Here is a 15,319-nt window from a genome sequence, read left to right as displayed (position 1 = left end):
AAAATTCAAACAAGGGAAGCTAACCCGACAAAAACATCTGCACAAACCCCAGACAGACTCCATTCCTTGGCAGAATTTTTACTGCCTTGTTTATAAGGTACTAGTTACCTCCAAAGTTCTTTTTAACTTATTTTCCAGTAAAAGAATACGTGTTTTAATGGCTCAAATTCACTTGGTAGACTCGTCTACCTCAAAAAAAAAAAAAAGAAGAAAAAAAAAAAAGAAAGAAAAGGCTGAAGTTTTCTCTAGAACACGATACAGAAGAACTGACTCCAAATACTCAGCTAATGCCACAACCAGCAAACTAGCTATCAGTAATGACCAAAATCTCTTACCTGCAGATAAAAACATAAAAAAAACTCATCCTGAGTAAGCACATACTCCACTTATTAAAAAACTCTTCACTCTTCTATGGCAATTCTCATCTCCCCACGCTCAAAGAAATGCAATGTACATTGCAAGTGCTTTGAGATCTTCCAACAAAACACACTCTGCCAGGCATTTGTATTATAACAGCTCGCTCTTCTATTATGTTTGAATTACAAAAAGAGGCAAACAGAAGGCAATTTCTCATGGGAATTTTTGTTGGGATATAAATCCATTTTTATTTGATTCTGTTAACAGCACTTTCACATTCACTTCCTTTAAGTATTGCTGCACTTTATTACTAAATGCCTGCCTGTCACCTTGAGCAAAGAAAGCCCCCTGAAGTCCCTGGTGCACGGAAAAGTTAAACAATTGACTTTGCCCAACAAGACAAAAAGACAGTGACATGGCCTAACCAACAAATAGCTACAAAAGGTTTCTAATGAATTCTGTGCAGAAAAAGCCAAAAAGAAAGACTGAAACCTTTCAATTATATCAAAACTTTCAGTCCATTCACATATGAATTTCACATAAACAACAGTTTTTGGTGTCCAAACATAATACCATCAAGCAGTGCATGCTCTGAAACCAGGAAACTGAACTTATCGTTATCCTGTTCTGATCTAGTTTAGAAAAATTCTCATGCTAGGTACCAATCTGCTGAGACTCACATAATTTTCCTACAAATTGAATCACAATCTACTCATATGCAAATCTAAAGCATGCAGTTTCTGTAGTCTATGGCCTCCAAGTATGCCTAGCTAACAGATCCTCAGAACTTATTCCCAGTATGTCGCACGATTTTATTTTTCTTTCAGCTTGTCCATTCATTTAAAAACTCATTTTCGCCCTTAGACTTTCTATTTAATCTTAGTTTTCAATCCTAAAAGTAGATCAATACCTTTCTTCTTCAATCTACATAGCTCTCAATCAAAGAGTTAACAAGGGGTGAATTGAATCGACTTGCAGGTTCAAATTGGGTATTTTTTGTAAGAAGTCTCATTTGCTAACTGCAGTCATGGAAAATGAAAAAACCTCCCCATAACAGAACAGCCCCCAGTGTTAGATTCCTAGGCAAAAAAAAAAAAAAAAAAAAAAAAAAGGTTGTAATTTGTTCTCTAGCTTAAGACTGTCACAGCACTTAGCAGGAACAAATGACAGACCCTCCCATAAAACATTTTCGGGAGCATTTTAAATCCAGTGGAATTAACTTGCTGTTCCTAAGCTAATTTCCTTCAGTTAGAACTGATTCAGCTATTTATGAAGATATAACGACAGCGTGGGCCTTGCAGGATGGTTTCTCGTATCCTAAATCTTGCCAAGGTGAAGAAAGCAGCATCGTGTCTAGTACAGAAGAAGAGACCTCTGTCTGAGACTCCTGTGTTGGGGTACTGGATGATCTGTCTTCATGATCAAGGCCCGAGAACTTCATTCAATATAATAATAATAATAATGGTTTCACCAGGCTTTGCTCAAGGCTTTAAGCAATATAATATCTATAGCGTGGGGACCGTTTTACACGTTGTTCCCTCAGCATATGAGCACCGACAGTTTATTAAGTGTATTTTCATTAAAACATCCTACTGAAGTAGAGAAGCTCCAACACTGCTGCTTTATTAGCTGCCGAAGAGCAGCGTCATTTGACCATTGTCACAGCACAGCCTCCACAAGCGGAGCTGGAGCCCTCAGGACAAGGATGGCCGTGCAGAGGCTCCAGCACACGAGTAACAATGCCGTCCCCCCTCCTGCATCATTCCAGGACTGGGTCCTTTGGAGCATGTGTGTTAAACCCAGCAGTAGGAATAAAGTCCCAACACTACCAGGGACAAATTCCCCACCCTTCAAACGCTCATTATTCCAGCGAGCGGACACTTTTTACTATCAGCATACCGAGTCCTTTTCCAGGTGTGCTCAACTTTAATGAAAACATCCCAGGATGGTTGCTGACAGATGTGCAGTGTCCACAATCAGCGCCTAACCTTTCCATAATGGAGACAAAAAAACAATAGAGGGATATATACAATATGCTGCATGATGCAAGTAGCATCTTTTAAAATGGCATTGGCTTTGGAAAAGCTCCAGGCTTCATTATCCTTCTGAGGAAATAGATTTCCTTTCTGGAAGGAAATATATTTTTCTTGATATTATTATTCAGTGTATCAAATGGGAAAGGAACATTGAATTGTGCCTTTGTTACAGAAGAAATGAGCTTCCATTTTCTGTACCTCCAACTTGGCATTAACTGCTCACGGAACTTCAGACCAAGCATCCATCTGACAAAGGACCAGATCCTCCTTTGCCCTGCAGCAATCAGAGGAGGGAAGAATCCTGATGAAGATAATGGAGTTACAGAAATGTGAAGGAGGCATGACCGGGGAACAGAATGAGACCCAGGGCATCCTTACATCCTCAAACTGCAAGACTGGCTTATATGCGAGACGCTCAAGATACCAGCTAAAAATGGTCATTTTGGCTAAAAAAAAAAAAAAAAGCAGTGACTCCCCTGTACAAGCCTTTAGGTCCTGAGCTTGGGAACACACCAGTAACAAAAGCAGAGCGAGAGCAGAATGGTAACAATACCCAAGTGATCACACAACTGTGTATCATTCCCCACTAGGAAGTTTTTGGCAAACTGTAGAAAACCAAAACAACTCGAGCATTAAGGGAATCCACTCATCCTGCTCTTTCAGGCACGAAGTGCCACCACCAGCTCTCTGACGGGCTCCAAAAGCAAGGACATTAAAAAGATCCCATCAAGTTCTATTTTCACTAGGTTAACTAAAAAGATTTGCTAAATTGCCAATAAGAAGGAGGCACAAAAACTAGGAAACAAACTTCTGTTTCATCTCTGCAATCCCTGAAACACATCTTCCTAATACATTAGGCAGTACTATGATTTGTTTTTCCACTCTGTTCAAGAAACTGAAGCTCACACAGTTTAAACAAATGCTTCAAAGCCAAGGATTCTATGGCAGGTTAAATCCTGAAGGTCCAGACCACCCCTTCTGTCACTAGCCTGCTCTACTTACGACCAGTATTCAATTTCCTGATGATTCTGGTGAATTCTTTGTCTGCTGCAAGCCTCCCCCCTTCCCATCTATGCTGGAGTTCACTCTTCTTTTAAAAACTGTGCCACAGTCTTACAAGGCACGGCACAAGTGTGGCTCTATACATAGAAGAAACTGTGCAAGTGATATACCGCTAATTACAGACGGAGCTAAGCAACCTGAGTTGGAACAGAAACTGCATTTCCTTCTATTTCTGACTTTTCGCCATGAGTACTTTATTTCTTGAAGTTCAGCAGCAGACAGACAACTTTCACCTCAGAATGTCATTCACAATTAATCCCAAATTGTACATGAAATGGTTGAATTCACTCCATGCAATCAAGGGAGACAACCAAGAGCATAAAACTTGTGTGGCTAATCAACACAGTGCAATTTGTATCTGCTGAAAGCTTATCACAACATTCTGGGATCTCTCTGCAGAATAAATCTGTAAATCATTTCAGGGTTTTACAGATCCTACTTATCCCCATTTTACAGATAGGGAAAGTGAAGCAAGGACAAAGGCTCATGCCCTCGAGGACTTTTGAGAGCCAACTGCCATGGAAAACAGCAAGGATTGGGCTTCGATGCCTTCTCCAGCTGGGAGGGAGAGAGCAAGTGCACAAATAACAGGAGAGCACTGAACCGTAAAATCCCCACTTGTGGTTAATTCTCCAGCGGTGATTAATTCATCTTCCTTGTCTCTGTATTTCAGTGCTCTTGCACCTTCTAAAACAACCAGCTCTGGAGACACTGATGGGGCCAGGACGATCAAGCCAAGCGACCGTGGTTTGGTGCAGTGCCCTGTTGCTCTACATCTCGCTAAAGGAAAACAAAAGGTAGCTACTTCTCAAGCTAAGGGGATATGTAGGTGGCACTAAGGCAAGTGTTGAAACCCAAATAAAGATATTTCATCATGACAGAACAGAGTTAGCATTCCAGAGTGCTAGTGCAAGCCAGAGGCCAAAAGAACCAATCTTCTTTGTTTTTAAATGTTCTGGATAAAGACAACTTTATTTGATATTCATTGTTGTTTTATCTGCCTTGAAATGGGAACTGCAGACATTTTGATAAATGTATTGAGAAATTGTTCTGTTTCAGTTTAACTACTGTAAAATGCCTTCACATCCGCGAGCGCAAACACAGCTCAGACCTCATCTGCAGCGAGAAAGCATCTCAAAAAAATCTCCTCTCTCAGCAGCAGCAGAATGGCACTTCTGTGCTGCAGTCCAGCATTAGTACACGGGGAGAAGACCCAGAGTCTATCCTCAGTTCTGCTAGTAACCTGCTGTGTGACCTTGGGCCGGTCTTTTGGTATCTGGTCCTAACTGGCCCCTGCCCTTCATTTACAGCAAAATGTCTTTGGACAGATGGTTTCTGCCCAGTGCCTTCTCTTACAGGGCTGATAATGGAGCAGGAGCAGCAAGGTCTTCTTACGTGGAAGGTGGAGGGAAAGAAAACTTGCCGGAGAGATATAAGATGCTGATGATTTCCTTCTGATTACAGATGGAGAAAGACTTGCATGTTGAGGTCAGCAAGAATTACTAAGAACGAAGCACAAGTGGCAGAGAACACTGAGATACACCAGGCCTTTGTGAGAGCTTGGCAGCACTCCTACCAAGCCCAGTGTGATGTACATACGAGCATAGCGCTGTTTTCTGGTGGTGCTGGTTGCCTTTCTCACCTATTGTCTTCAGACAAACCTGGCTGAAGAAGACGACTTGGCAGTGTGGGCAGAGAACCCCCCTGTACTGTGGTCTCCCCCCAGTTTTTTCACTCCTCTAACACCCAAGAATTACACCCAGTACTTGTTGATAGCTTGGACTGTACAATCTTCCAGGCAGGGGCTGCCTCCAACTGTGTGTTTTACACAGCACTGGACACAAAAGGGCCTCTGCTCATCCAAAAATCTGCTGGGTTCACCATGCTACAAATACATTAACAAAACCTGTCGGATGGGTGTTCCTTCAAGTCACATTCCCCTTCTTTCACTCTAAATACCTGCTTCCCCCTGAGCCAAGTCATCAGTTCAATTTCAAGTAGATTTTTCGCAGTCAATAACACAGGGAGAATTTTTTTTTTAATTACTTCCTTATCACACATCTCCCTGGCAACCAGAGCTGCTCCAGGCCTCACAGTTGCAAAAATCTTTCTGCACTTTGAGTGAAAGTCACAAATCACCAGATCTCCCTGCTTCACGATTATCCGGGCCTCGCAGAAACGCTTATTAGCAGCAGGACCAAGCCCCTGGTGCTCCCTCCATCCAGCAGACCACAGTGCGAGCACACAAACTGGCAGATTATGGCAGCAATGCCCGCACCTCAGACAGAAAATTACTGCAACCATTCCTGCAAGGCACTGCTGTACCTCAGCCTGGGCAGATGGAAAGAACACCATACTATGTCCACTGTGAAGTGACAAAAGCAAACAACAAACCAAAAAATTCTCTGGTCTGCTTTCACACAAGGGAGGTATAAGAAAATTGCACATAAGCTCTCTGCAGCATACTATCTTTGTTCTGGCTGTGTCCATGGCAGCAAAGAGACTGAAACAGAGTTAATTTGATTTCTTTAATCAATGGGATTTTCCCAATTACACATTAACCACTATCAGATCAGTCAGCCACTGCATAGCATGGCAGAAGCGTATTTATTTTGCAGATTACCGCACTGCATCATGTTTATTGCAAGCAAAGTACATTGATTTCCATAATTGCACTGTACTTCACTCCTCCAGAAACACTGTGTAAACACAGAAACTATAGGGGCTGCCATCCCATTTTATTTTTTTATTTTATTTTTTAATCTCCATCTTGATTTTTTTGAGAACTGGACACTTGCATTGCTTTCAAAGTAGGCACTCGCACCTCGGGGAGCCTCAGAAACGCCATACAGCTGTGCAGGAAGCACCTCCCAACAAGGAGCTTCGCTCACCTCCGCAGAGAATTAAGAGAACCAATCTTGCGTTTAAGGCTTAGCCTGAGATACTTACAGCTGCACCAGAAGTTCCCTAAGTGACCTTGTGCAAGTCTCTCAGTACAGAGAACAACTTGTGTCCCATCGATAAGGGACGAGCTGGGCTGCCCCGTGGGCATACGCGAGGGCACCGCCACAGGGACCACATTTCTTATGGTCAGTCTTCCTGGGCGAAGCAAAAGCTTACCTGGTTTTAAAACCCTTTAAAGGGTTATGCTGTTGTTAACTGTCCCCTCAGTCATTTGCACACCCACAGAGGCTACACTTGCATGTTGGAGTCAAGCGATGTGATTGCATTGCTTCTGCCATCTTTGGTTCCTGGATATGTTAGACAGGCAGCTTAAACCAAGTCAAGCAGAACAGAACCTTTGTTACTCGACTTATTTCTTTTTATAGCCCTTAAAAGTAAAGTCTCACCTCTCCCCTTCCACTTGAATTTGCTGTGCTTTCTGTTGCACATATTTCAAATCTAGGCCTACTCATGGTGTTTTTGAACCTCCCAAAGCCTAGAAATATAAAAGATTACACAGAAGCATCTTAAAACCCACTCAGCCAAATCCAGATTTGATATCATTTCACTAAAGCGTATGAAAAATGACTCTGTGTCTTGGGACACTTTTGTTAAAAATTGAGTTAGCAAGGCTTTTCTTATAAGTGCACAAAGATGCATCTATTGCAGCTTTCTCCACCTTCATACCAGCCACACCTATGCTATAAGCCTCGACCTGCGTGATGTAGTGAAAGTGAATAGTCAAATGGTTACCCGAGCAGTCAGAACAGAAAACTCAAGTCCAAATCCTATAATGGACTAGCCAGGACACTGTGCGTCCTTCCCATCTCCAGTAGGGTCTTGCTATTAGAGAGGTAGCTAGGGGCTTTGATACACCTGATGGAAGCAGCTCAGAGAGGAGACATTCTTCAGCCAACTCTCCAGAAGCACGGAAGATACACAACCAATGTTACAAAGGTTAGGCTGCCTGACTTCCCCCCAAACCTGTCCATTAACATTTTAAGTTTCCTCTGGTCAAGATCCATGCCAAATTTAAGTTGGAATTACTGGGGGAGGAAGGAGGGCTTGCAGCAGGAATAGAAACACGGCTGTGAAATTTGGCATTTCACAAAAAAATGGCCTCTCAAACAGAGCAAGGCAGTGAGTGGTACACAGTGATTGAGCAGTTGCAAATCCCTGGAGCACAGGTAGAAACGGTTAACAGCAAATGGAGTCAGGGGAAAGAATTATTCTTTGCTTGTCTCTAGAAACAGATTAATGAGGCAGTGACTCCTGTATAAGAAAATGTATTATCTACAGCAGGAATACTACACGTGACATTGACAGCTCAGGTGCACCCTGAACCCTAAACCACCTCAGCAAAAAGCATATCCACTGGGATCTATTGCAGACTGCCTGGACCACATTCCCTGGACCCATTTTGACGTATTCCGCCTTCTGACAGACACTCCTAGACAATTGGAAGGCAGCCACAGAGGATCAGCTGAGCAGACATCCACCTCTGTTCCACTGCAGCCTGGCTCAGCTGGGGTCCATCCACCAGATGAATACAAATTTTCCCTAGGAGGTATCTGACATACAAAGGCTGAGCTCCATGGCAAGGTAAGCTTGAGCTTAGATGTTCTTCATCAGCAGAGAAACCACAACAGAAGTCAGAGAGACAGGCAATGAATAATTATATGGCAAAGGAAAGCCTCCTGTATCCCGAGTGACGAACTCCATCGAAGACTGTGAAGACAGAAGTGGAATTGCTTCCCAAAGGTTACACAGTAAGGCAGAGCCACAGAATTGCGACCTAAACATCCCAGGCTTGAAGCAGAGCCCTGGCTACCACCCAGCACTAAGGGTGTTCCTACTACAGGCTCCTTCCCCTGCCCATCTCAAGCCATCAATATGGGCACACACCGGTATGGAGAATAGGCACACACTGGTATGGAGAAAACCATGATGAATTTGGATATTCTTCCCTGAAAGCTCACACGTGTGCAAACCAATACGAAGAGGTAAGCAAGTAAGTTCACTACACTCCAGTCAGCCAAACCTGAGTGCCACACAGTTGTCCAGGCACATGGAGAGGGAAGGATTGTCTCGTAGTCCCATCCAGCTGAGGATCACCTGTATAACCTCACTGTGGAACACAAACACCTACAGGCCAAGCCACGTTACCTCCCCCCAGTCACCAGGGTGAGGAGGGAGCACAGCAACATGAAGCCTTCTGCATTTTGCCATCCTCTCTAAGCACTATGAAGTCAGTCTGATCCCATGCAAAAAAGGCTGCACCCTCTAAATGTTTGCCATAAACGCCTCCCTTCCTGTAACAAAAGACATTAGCAAGACATGAATGAGTAAGTGGGAATCATTCATTCTATTTAGCAGTGATATCCACACTGCTTCAGCACTGATAGTAGGACTCGGATCAAAATGATATACTCAGCTATTGTCATAAAATACTGTAGTTTTATCGTGTGCCACAATCAAATATAATCAAGCTGGTGACTATTCCCTTCCCTCCTACATAAAAACATCTATCCACCACTTCAGAGTTAGTATCTCACACCCTTACCCCTTTAAAAAACGCACTCACATCACTGAGTACTTCACAGTTAAGTCGCTTCCCTGGCAGACTAAGTACCTAAGTACCCGATCCACTCTTCGTCCTGTGGAGATTTAAGAAAACAGAACAAAATGGAAAGATGATTTATAATATAGATATGTACCCATACATCAAAATTCATAAACAGCTTCCTGCTCATCCGCTCTTCAATGGAAGAATCTGGCAAAAACTATTTTCCATCAAGAAAAAAAGAAAATTGCAAGGGGTTTAAACTGATGAGATCATCTTTCAAGCCAGTGCATCTTCCCATTACCGAGTACAAAACAAGATGTTGACTAGTAAGGCAGTGTGAATAATAGCATCAAGACCTCCTTTATAATAGGCCTTCAAAAGAAATTGCGTATGTCCCAAATATACCCGGCCAACAGCCATCCCTAGTGCATGTCCCAGTGCCAATGCATAGCTAATTACCCAGAAAGGAACAGAAAAACATTACTCTTATTCCTATTAAGAGTACCTGTTTTGACAACCAAGGAATAAAATACCAGAATCATTAAACATATGTTTGAGAAGCCACACGTGAATCACAACTTGCAGCCAAATTCAGTGCCCTCCTCAAATCTTCAAGTGCTGTCAAATCATTGCACCGCTGAAAAAAAGGGAAGCTGTGCACCCTTCCTCCCCCCCAGCCCCCAGATATACAGCAAACTCCAGCACACAACGAAACCCCTTCCCTACAGCTGGGTCACTTTGCCCAGACAGAAGCCACCTTATCTTGCCTTCAGATGCAGCAGCATCCGAAGGAAGCACATGCAGTAACATCCGAAGGAAGCACATGCAGTAACGGGGCGGTTTTTAAAAGGCTATCACTGGGCAACCGGACTGCTGACAGACATCTGATACAACATGAGTAGGGATTTCTTTCCTTTATTTTTCAGGCGGCCAGAACTACTAGCTGATAGTTTTATGCATGTATATGTTTATATATACACAGCTCTACTGCCACACTATGGGTACTCGGGGTTATTACCACCTACACAAACCCTAGGAAAAGGCGAGCTCAGGAGTGAAGCCTCTCAGGAACTTTGTTCCACAGAGGACCATGATTTGCTCGGCGAAGGTACCAGAAGTCCCTGCCAGACTAAACTTACTTTCTGGAATTAAACCCTAAAACTGCAACGGATTCTGGAAAAGGTGGCTGTGTTCACTTGGTAGATACGTTCACTGTGTTCTGGATATCTTGGAGTAAGCCACTGGTTTCAAAATTGATCCCTTGCCTTAGCAAAAAGATCATTACCTGGATTTCTGAATTTGCTGAAAAGGAGTACCTGGGAAAGTACTCAGTGACAAATACTAGTATTCAGATGTAATTAATAACACCTTACATCTAAAAAACTTTCGCAGATTTACTTGCGGAGATGAAAACACAACAGAGCACCAACCCCTGGGTGAAGGAACCAGAGCAGCACTCCAAATACAGAGAGAGAAGAGCGAGGGGCCTGAGAAGAAAGGCTGAAATACTGAACAAGCAGATACAGGAAGAAACCTGAAAAATTTAAGTATGACCAAGCTACAGATAACCTGAGAGAAGGAAAAAAGCAGTAAAACCCTTACATAATAATTCACATTTAGGTATCCCTGCATCCTTCTACTTATATCAGAAAAGCACAACGGAAACTGCTGGAATGATTCTCTTGTGCATAGGCTAAATGCTCCTGCTGAAGAAAGGAAAAATAATCACCACAAACAAGTACTCATCCATAATTACAACTTGTGGGTCATCGGGTGCTTTTACCTCCTTCCCTAATAGATGATTCCAGGTAGCAAAAGTCTTTGGGTCTACTGCAAGCATACTTAGGAGGAGCAGTTAATTATTCTGGATCTCTTTGGAGAAAGTCTGCCTTACATAATAAAAATCAGTGTCGAGGTAACACAAGGTTTTCCAAACAAACCAAGCAGCTTTCCTACACGTGAACACACACAAGCGTACATTCCTCTAGCCTAGGATGCAGCAGATAAGACAGACGTTACTCAAACTCTTGGAAATCGGAGCACAGCAGCATTGAAAGAAGACACTGCCAAACACTCAGCTCTCCCACTCTTCCCCCTCCCACACTCGCACATATAAGGACAGTCCCTAAATATTTGCTGTTTACACCAGAAATAAACTTCAGTCCTTCGATATGCTTTTGCTACAAGGTCAATTGCAGAAACCGGGGAGGAGACGTAAGCAAATTCCGGCCCCCCCCCCGCCCCCCATTTCAAGTCTCTATCTTCCAAGTCAATAAACATTTTTCACAAAAATCAAGATGCTGAGACTGAGGAGCTCATCTCTAAGAGCAAATCAACTTGAAATGCAGGAAGATTAAGAGGAGAGTGCTTCTATCTTCATGCAAGGAGTCCTAAACCTATTTTATCAGCTATAGTCAAATACCAGGGTAGTGAAATAATGAATTAAGATGCAAGGGAAAGACAGAGGGGGAACCGTGATGGCATTTTTCAGTCATCTTGCATATTGTATGGCAACTGTGCACACATTATTTGACCCACCAGAAGGAGAAATAAAAACAAATCAAGCCACCTATTATAACCGTATCATTTAAAATTGTTGCTCCCAAAGGACTGAGGCAAACTATCTCGTAGAAAGGTCTGAAGAAAATCCACTCCTTATTGAACACTACAGGGAAGCATGTGCTGACATACAAGTACACACACACACACACACCCCAGAGTCCCCAGGAAAGCGGATTAGCAGCGGTCCCTGGATCTAAGCAGCAGGAAGACAAATACTCCTAAAGTTGCCAGCTTTCTCCATGACACTTACCGGTCGCTGAGGCAGCCAGCAGCCCCACGGAGAGCAGCAGCACCCGGCTCCAGGAGCTCGCTTCCACCGTCATGAGAGCAAAGATCCCCAATTTCCCCCAATTCCTTCCAAAGCTGCAGCTGCATCCCAGCTTGTCCCATCCCAAGGAAGGTTGCATGTCAAAGGGTGGCAGGAATGGGGTGTGCTGGGGGTTGCTTGTTGTTGTTGGGTTTTCCCCCTTTTTTTCTCCCCCTTTGCGATTGGGATAGTCCTCAGCTCAGCTAGAAGAAGAGGAGAAAGGAAAGAGTGGGGAAAAAAGCAGGTCAGGCTTGTGATTTTTTTTTATTCTAATTTTTTCAGCCCAGAAAAAAAATCCCACCGCATGGAAGGCTCTGAGCTTCTGCAGCTGGAATGAACCAAGTGTGGCAGCGGCTCGGGGAGAGGAGAGGCGAGGAGAGGAGGGCTGGCTCGTCCCTCCCGGCGGCTGTCTCTGAGCCAGCTCCCCGGCATTAGCAGCACACAGTCCCCAGGGATTTATACTTTTTTATTAGCCGGTTGATTAATCGCTCCCACATCTTTGTTCTCCTCTTTCCCTAAATCCTGGGGAGGGGGCGCGGGCTTTGCGATGAGGGGCTGCTGTGCAGCCACAGACTGGCTTCGGCTCGGCTTCGCTTCCTGGCCCCAGCACACACCTCCCACCAGCCCCCGCCCCACCAGAACCAACAATCCACAAATTATGCTTTAGCATTGTATTTATTGTTTTTAATGCACACCACAGGTTTTTTCATCGCGGCAAGTCCCAGAGCCCCCCGTTTGCCGGGGAGCATAGCACACTATGGACGCGCACGCTATTAAGACATCTGCCAGAGCAATGCAGCCTCCTCCCGGGGCCCCCCCAGCCGAGCCTCTGTAAACAACTTGATGATATTGACACAGTTTGGGGGATGAAGCAGATTTCCTTACAACCATGAGTCACGGAACTGACACCCCCTGTCTGCGACCCATCCTAGCAGCACGGATCCCAGCGATGGGGTGAGCCCCAGCCCTGGTGGGACCCTTTGGGACCGGCAGTGTCCTGGGGGTGCCCCCTCTCCTGGGCCACCAGGCACGCCTGGCTCTGGTGCTGCGGCCCCTCTGCAGGGCTGCTCCCAGTGATATTTCTCCTCTAACCCCCTCTTTTTTTTTTTCTTTTTTTTTTTTTTTTTTTTAAAACGTCTGTTAGTACATTTGTCCCTATGGCTGCACACAAGATGGGGAAAAAAATGCAGTCCTTTAAAGACACATCCAGGAACTTAATTATCTCGGCAGCGATGCTCAGACCCCACGGAGAAGGGAAAGAACTCCAGCTCACGCGTGATGTTCAAGCTTTAAAAAACAGCAGAACCCTGGAAAATCTCGCTGCTCCCCGGCAAGAACCTGCTTCGGCGTTCACCTCCGGGTGGGGGACAGCACCCATCCCGCTGTCTGCCACCCCCCAGCCGCCCCCTGACCCCCCCAGCCCCAGCCCCTGGCTGCCGGTGGTAGCCCGGCCCCGCCACCCATCCCCCTGCCTTGGTGCTTTGCATTTGCTGCAGTTTCTTGCTGCAAACCCCCCTTCTTCAGCCTTGTTCCGGTTGCCTTGAATGAGCTTATTTGACAGCTAAAAACAAATTATATCGAGGGCTTGAAAATCTGTCCCTCCGCCCTCAAATCAATCCTCTTTCTCACTCACTTTCCCCTGTGTCCCCTCTGCATTTGAATCCTTCCACTGCCTACACTGTGAGCCAATGCCAAGAGCCAAGGCAACCAGGGCTGTTACATGAAAGAGTTGCTTTATGTCTGTTTAAACTGCAGCGTCCTATTCAAATAGACCTTATTGTTCAAAGGCATAGATCCAAATATAAAGGAGCTGAGAAACAGGGTACCACACTTGACAGCTCTATACATTGCTTTTCCCTTATACAGCCATTCACCTCAAAGAGTTCCCCATCCCGAAACTGCATTCAGCCGAAGATGTGACTTGGTTGCTGCACACCAGCAGAGCATCAGCTGAGCCAAAGTCAGCTAGCCCTGCATCAAGAACAATCCACAGGCATAATAAAGTCATTGAGCAGATACAATGCCACTTTCTTCCTGGTAAATAAAACCATACCGATTTCAAATCGAGGATTTCCTCCCAAGGAAGCTTTCTGCTTAAAACCACTAGGTTTAGGGTCTTAATCTCTCAAATAAATAAATAAATAAAAGGCATAAAAAAGGGCATTTATTTGTTTAATGGGCAACACTGATGAATACAGCAGAAACCATCACTGCAGCCACCACCTTTGATCACAACCCAGTTTTGACAAGGAGACCTTTGCAGGTCCTGGTTACCAGCCCCGCTGTAACTTGCACCACTCGCTGCACTTCTCACCTTGCAAAATTACCTCTACTGAAAGAGGAATCCTGCCTTCGCTGGAGGCACCCACCAGAAGCTGGGAAATTCTGCTCTGCACTGCCACCCACAGTCAGAGCCAGGGCTCAAATGAGTCCCCTGCCTTCAGACTTCGCTGCCTTCTGGTCGTTGCAGATATTTAGCCAACTTTTTCCAATTTCACTTAGCCCAGCGTACCTCACCCTCCCTGCCAAGACACTATAAACTGTTTTGTGATTCCTCCGAATCAAATAAGAGCGATTGCAACATGCCTGATTCCTGGTTTAACCCTCGGAGCTGAGAAAATTCACAGGTACGAGCCACATCCTCACAGTAGCTTCTTAGAGGAGAAGCTGAGACCTTGATAAGGGCAAGGACTTACCAAACACACCAAGTGTCAAAGCCAGCTTCTCCCACTACTTTTAACACCAAGCCACATCTCTAGGGCTCCTCCTTTTCCTTTCTTCTCTCTCCTATGTGCATCAAGCTCCAGTGGACATAGACACAGAGCTGGCTCACAAACGTCACCACTGGGTGATGAAATGAGGAACCACAGAAGGCATTCACACTAGGAGCATGATCGTGTGCACTAAAACCAAAACCACCACTACGAATAATTTCATAAGGGAACACAAGCATCGCACTGAACACCACACGTTTACTCACTCCTAGCTGCATTACCACTACTGGGAGGAAAACAGGTTATGCCCACATCAATGCTGATGTGGGCCTTTTATTTTCATACCTAGATCAATTCTATAGCCCAGCACCTAGCCAACACACAAAACGCCACAGAGGATATTGAAAAGGAAACAAACCCAAGATTCTGTAGCCCTAATGCTTAAGAATATGCAGGCTACAAAACTGAGAACGAGTCTTTTTTGCATGGCAGTGGAAGGTTTTACAAGGCATCTAGAAATACTCCCCCTATTTTATCTTTTTTTTTTTTTTTTTTTTTTTTTTGTAGAAAAAACATTCAGCTATTGAAAGAGATGAGCCAGAATTAGTCCGTCCTGCTCTCACCTTGTAAGAGTGGGCTTGTACGTGACTTCTTGTGGAGGGGGAAATCTAGAGTGGGCAGCAAAGAGTTTCAGGGGACAAACAACCTGAACAGGAATTAAATGTGCTCCTAGATGGGCCTCAAACAGGGACAGATGAGGAGGGGACTGACG

At 44.6% G+C, this 15,319-nt stretch overlaps 1 protein-coding gene across 9 annotated transcripts in view; it reads right to left on the bottom strand.

Moving 5' to 3' along the window:
- Positions 1-15,319, bottom strand: part of CSMD2 (CUB and Sushi multiple domains 2) — a 333,924-nt gene that overhangs the window by 281,431 nt on the left and 37,174 nt on the right. For 7 of the 9 annotated variants that reach the window (XM_035345331.1, XM_035345329.1, XM_035345327.1 and 4 more), the window contains one exon: positions 11,777-12,036. In XM_035345331.1, coding sequence (XP_035201222.1) covers positions 11,777-11,933 — 157 coding nt within the window. In that variant the 5' untranslated portion in view covers positions 11,934-12,036. Of the gene's footprint in view, positions 1-11,776; positions 12,389-15,319 lie in introns of those variants that run through there. The other 2 variants (XM_035345326.1, XM_035345332.1) reach the window with 2 other exon arrangements.

This window comes from Oxyura jamaicensis, chromosome 23 (assembly GCF_011077185.1).
Source record: "Oxyura jamaicensis isolate SHBP4307 breed ruddy duck chromosome 23, BPBGC_Ojam_1.0, whole genome shotgun sequence".
Classification (NCBI taxonomy): Eukaryota; Metazoa; Chordata; class Aves; order Anseriformes; family Anatidae; genus Oxyura; species Oxyura jamaicensis.
This window is presented reverse-complemented; position numbering and strand designations above follow the sequence as displayed.